Below are 5,590 nucleotides of genomic sequence, written 5' to 3'. Positions count from 1 at the left end.
CATTTTTCTTTTATTATTACTTATTTATTTTATAAAAACAATTTTTTTTTTTTTACTTTTTTTTTTTTTTTGTACAAAATGTATTACTATCACAAGGGATGAACAACATCCCTTGTGATAGCATAGGCCATGACAGGTCCTCTTAATGGAGAGACTTGGGGTCTATTAGACCCCAAGTCTCTCCTCTGGTCGCCCATGCAGCCGATCGGACCGAGATCAATCCGATCGGCTGCTTCTCTGGTGGCCAGGTAAACAAAGGGGCGGAACCTGAAGTGACAGATACTCGTCGCTCCCGGTTTCCAGGGTTACAGAGAGAGGGGAACAACGTCAGTTCCTCCCTCTGTCCCAGGCAACCATCGCCGCAGGCCGCATCGCTTCCGGCCTCCGTGATAGGAACAGAGAGGTGGCAGCGGGAGGGGGGGTGTGACCCCCCCTTCTGCCACCCGCAGAAGTGATCGAGTGGCTAATTAGCCACTCATAATTTCTGCCTTCTACAGAATCGCCGGCTTAAAATAATGGTACCAGGATGATGCCTGTAGGGTACGTCCTTGGGTGGGAAGTGGTTATTTTATTATTTGTCCCACCAGAGAGCCCTGGGGCCACTGCAAGTGTTGAAATGGAATAAACAAAAATCTCCTTGCAAAGTGGACACGATCTCCAGTAAATTAGCCACATTAAGAAGAGGGAGCTATAGGGACACGAGTGGGATCCAGTAATAAAATAAAAGGAATGTCATTGCACCTTATCAATCCTTCTCCCCATAAAGTTTTTTGCATTTTTTTTAAAGCTGAACTCTAGCCTTCCCTTCAGTCTTGCATAATTGTACCGGCTCTTTTCCTGCACTGAAATCGCTTACTCAGATTTTGCTGCACACTGTGAGCTTCTCACAGCATGCATTGGAAGTTGCTCTTGAGAGGCAAACTGAAGCGTCGAAAATTGGCAGGGAATTTTCGGCCAACGTCCGATCTGCCGATTTTCGGCTTGTTAGTATGATGCTTCCGACAACCAACTCCGACTTTTCGGCCGAAAAAATCTGGTGTGCAGACTATAAAATTTTTGTTGGCTGTCAACATAACGGCCGATTTTCGTGCAGTTAGTACAGATTTCGACAGGGAAAAATCTGATGAGCAAGTCTGGGCATGCTCAGTGAAGAAAAAACACAAAGAAAACAAACCAACACATGACATCACTTCTGAAGTAGAATTTTTTGGCCGAGAAAATTTGTGTGCAGTCTAGGCACATTCCAACCAACAAAACACAACTTGGACAAAAGTCGGACGATCGATCGGCCGATAATCGTTGCGTGTGTACGGGGCTTGAGGCAGGTGCTGTAATGTTTCCAGGAAGCTATTTACAGCATCCTGGGGGGCATCCATACTGGGAAGGGGACTGTAGTGAGCTGAGTCTGTACTGGGGAATCTGTGTTGAGACGTGTCTGTAGGGGGAAAAATCTGTGCTAGAGGGAGCCTGTACTGTTGGGAGTTTAGGTTGAGGCAAGACTGTACTGGAGTGAGTTTTTATGGGGAAGGGGGAGAATCTGTGCTAGTGGGTGTCTTGTACTGAAGGGGATGTGTTTACCGAGGCCTGTGCTTAAGGTTTTGGTTTGAAGGAGGGGGCATCTGTACTGGGGAATGTCTGTACTGAAGGGTTAGGCTGGGGTGGAGGGATGTACTGAGGTGGTGGGCCAGGAGGGTGAATCCAGGGCTGTGGGGGGAAATCTGTACTGGGAGAGGATAAGTGCGTGGGGTGGGGATGTGTACTAACAGCAGGAAGTACATTTTGCATCTATTCTGTGCCATATCCTATGCATTACACAGTTCTGAGTCATTCACTTTCTGCATTATACATTTATGAGAAAGTTCATGGAAGCCCCTCCCACTGCAATTTGGCCACACCCACAATTGGGTGAGGTGTTTTATTTTTATTTTTTTTATGTGTGTGGGGGGGGGGGGGCTGCTACAAAAAGAGATCTACCTCATGTGCATTCTGGGTACACCACTGGATGGAAAAACCCACCACCGGGGACACCACAATAAAAGTTTTGGCTAGAGTTTGGCTTTCTTCTAAAAGTTCTTACTCTCTTTGTTCTGTTTGGAACAGATATTAACATTTAAATAGATCTTATTATAATTTATTGGTATTAGCTTATAATTAGCCTTTTCTCCACATGTTAGCATTCTAATTGCATCAAAAACAAACAAGTACAGAATATTTATCAGACCAATAATTTATTAGCATCATTGTTCCCCATTGGGGCATTCAAAGCAGTAAAATAGGCAGAGATGGTAAAGGGTAAGATTTAGGATTCTGTGACTTCTGAACTTCTGCGGCCAAAATCCATCCATCCGGCATAGTCCCGGTCAAGAATGGGTGGGAGATGGTTCTCAGCATTGGAGAGTTCTGCGATGGGAGAACAAAATGTTAGGGTGAGCAATTATGGGAGAAAAAATGTAGGGTACACATTTATACAGTCATATTAAAAATGATGGTCACCCCATGGAAATTGTTGACATTTTTAACATCTTTGAACCGGAAAAACATTAAAACTTTATTCACATAGTGCCTACAGATAAAGGTGGCATTATGGATACATTTGAACTAATGACACATAAACTTGACATGGTGGATTCATTCTCATCAATTAAATAATAAAATGCAGACTTGTCACATGGAAAAGGAGGTATAACTGCTACTAATACAAATTAAAATTTGGTGCTCCAGATTAAGTGCCAACGATTAGATCCTTCTTAGGGAGTATGTAGGTGGAACCTGTGCAATTTAAACCTCTGATATCTAAGGCTTTATGTTCTCTTAGCTATTGACACATGTAGTGTCACCATGTCAAGATCTACGGAGCTCTGGAAGACCCCTAGAAATAAAGTTGTTGATGCCTAGTAGTCTGCCAAGGGATTGCTAATTTGTCCAGGACTCTTCTGCCGAAAATCTAACTGAAGCTAAAAGAAGTTTTGAAAAAAAAACAAAATTTAATTGCAGAATCTACAGGTGACTCTTGCAACAGTTGGTGTCAAAGTACATGCATCTACAATCAAAGATTGCCCCAATTCAACCTGCATTGGAAGCATGCCATGGGAAAGCCTTCAGGCCTTCTGGAACAGTGTGCTGTGGATTGATGAAGCAAAGATAAATTTGGCAACAGTAACCATGTTTGTCACAAACTGAATCTAGCATTTTAAGAGAACCTCGTACTAACTGTGAAGCGTGGTGGTGCAAATGTTATGTTTGCTGGTTTCAGGGCCTTGACAGCACACACTCATCGAGCAGAAACATACATTCTGTATCATATCAAAGTGTACCTAAAGCAAAACTCGGGGTACAAAGCAGAGAGCCGAACTGTGGTAGGGGCCCAGCAGGTAAGGTTGCCAACTCATCCCGTTAAACCCAAACACATATGAATTACACAGGTTCTGTGGCTGATTAAGGTGCTAATTAAACTCGGTGCTTTATCTGCATTAAATTAGCCTCAGAACCTGTTATTCATATGTGTTTGGGTTTAAAGGGATGAGGTGGCAACCCTACCAACAGGTAGTAAACAAAGGTCTGAAATTCAGCTCAGTCACAGAGCACTTGAAAATTTCCAGCTTCAGTATCCACTGAAGCTGCTGGAAACCATGGCTCACCAGAAGTTTTTAGCTGTAGACTAGTGACCACCATTTTAATGGAGTGAATCGAATTATCTCCACTGTCGACTGTTATAAACAGGCAACCAATACACCCACAGCTGCCTGAATACCCAAAGAGAGTGCTGCAGGAATGGGGTAAAGATGTCAAGCACCAAGAATGTTCAGGCACAGGATGGCCTTCCATGATAGCAGGAGGCCTATAGACCAGTGAACATTCACAAATAAAAAACAGAAGGGGAGCCACAGCACAAGCATCAATCGAATCATAGGTTATTTATTAAAAACAATAATAAAACACTTACATCTAGGTAAGCAGAATGCTGTTTTCGAGTAAGAGAGCTGTGGCTGGTAGGACAAGCTGTCATGCACGGAATGCTCGAGACGCAGAGGGAGCTGGAGATGGTAGCGGCGTCTCCCTGGACAGAGCAGCAAGCCACGAGGGTATAATAAGGCATGTACAATGCTCTTCAGAGGCTCAGCCTCCTTTATCAAGTACCAAGATACTTTATCAAGATACTTGATAAAGGAGGCGGGGCCTCTAAAACGCATTGAACACACCCTTGGGGTTTGCTGCTTTGTTCCAGGGAGACGCCACTACCATCTCCAACTTCCTCGGCCGCTCCAGCACTTCGTGCATGACAGACGGCCACGTCGAACACAGCTCTCTTACTCGGATCAGCATTATGTTTACCTAGAAGTACACATTTCAGAGGCTCTGCCTCCTTTATTAAGTACCAGGATGCTTTATCAAGAAACTTGGTAAAGGAGGCGGGGCCTCTGAAACGCGTTGTACACACCCTCGTGGCTTGCTGCTCTGTCCCAGGGAGATACCACTACCATCTCCAACTCCCTCGGTGGCTCCAGCACTCCGTGCATAACAGACGGCCACACCAACCACAGCTCTCCTACTCGGAACAACATTCTGTTTACCTAGATGTAATTGTTCTATTATTAATTTTTTTTAAATAAATGATTTATGCTTCAATTGAAGCTTCTGCTGAGGCTCCCCTTCTGTTTCCTGATCTAATGAGCCCTGCTGCACCATGATTAGAGCTTGAACCCATCCATTCATCCATCCATCCCTGGTCCCTGTGACCTATCCTGCAATTCTCCACAACAAGCCTGATGTCCATGGCATCCCATTCCGGCTTACTCTACTGGAACTCAGACCTTAAGGAGCACTGGGGTTAGATCTTCTAGGGCCCAAGTAGTACCCCCTTTTTTTTTTTTTTTTTACCTTTCTCCCAATATTAAAGTGATTGTAAATCCTCGCCTTGTAAAACAACCCATTCAGTTTAAAATAGAGATGAAAGGCAAAACATTTTTTGTATAGGTATAAAAATACATTATAAATACCTTTTTTTCCCACTTTTTTGACTGGTTGCTGCACATTACCTGCAAGTAACTGGGGGAGAAGCTGAGACATAATCAGCTGCTTCTGTTCATGGGTCAGGGATGCTAGGAGGTCCCGTCTGCTGACTTCAGAAAGGGAGTTCTTCCTTTGGGCTCCGTGTCTTGCTGATTCTAGCTCTGTCATTGGCCTGCACACGGCTGCTATGGCAAGCATGGCTAGCAGAATACTAACACAAACTTTCTTGTCCATTTCTGTAACACAAGAATGTAAAAAAAGCAAACATGTTAAAGGGACATACAATGTGACCCCTAATTCTAAGAGTAAATACAGTGATCTTTAAAGTACCCAAAACTGGGGTGCAAGTAGGAACACCCCAGGAGTGCCATTGATGTCCTCTGCGCCTTCCTATTGGACAATTACCCCAATCTCTGCTAATATGAATGCAGACTGGGGCAGGCAATAAGCAAGTTGGTCATTAGACTCTTTAGGTCAGGGTTTCTCAACCAGGGTTCCTCCAGAGGTTGCTAGGGGCTCCTTGAGAAATGGGCAATTTCTGCCTCTCAGATAAGTTCCCAATGACACCGTTGTTCCTTTT

General features: G+C 44.1%; 1 protein-coding gene across 1 annotated transcript; it reads right to left on the bottom strand.

Annotated features, from left to right (window-relative positions):
- Positions 1 to 2,248: 2,248 nt before the first annotated feature.
- Positions 2,249 to 5,244, bottom strand: GAST (gastrin; the record flags this gene model as incomplete). Its single annotated transcript, XM_082271414.1, has 2 exons — positions 2,249 to 2,400; positions 5,037 to 5,244. 2 exons carry the CDS (start codon positions 5,242 to 5,244, stop codon positions 2,300 to 2,302), a joined length of 309 nt encoding a protein of 102 aa, XP_082127540.1. The 3' UTR covers positions 2,249 to 2,299.
- Positions 5,245 to 5,590: the final 346 nt, after the last annotated feature.

The sequence above is a fragment of the Pelophylax lessonae genome, assembly GCF_965119305.1.
Source record: "Pelophylax lessonae genome assembly, chromosome: 11".
NCBI classification, from domain to species: domain Eukaryota; kingdom Metazoa; phylum Chordata; class Amphibia; order Anura; family Ranidae; genus Pelophylax; species Pelophylax lessonae.
The sequence above is the reverse complement of the archived record's forward strand: the minus strand, read 5'-3'. Positions and strand labels throughout refer to the sequence as shown.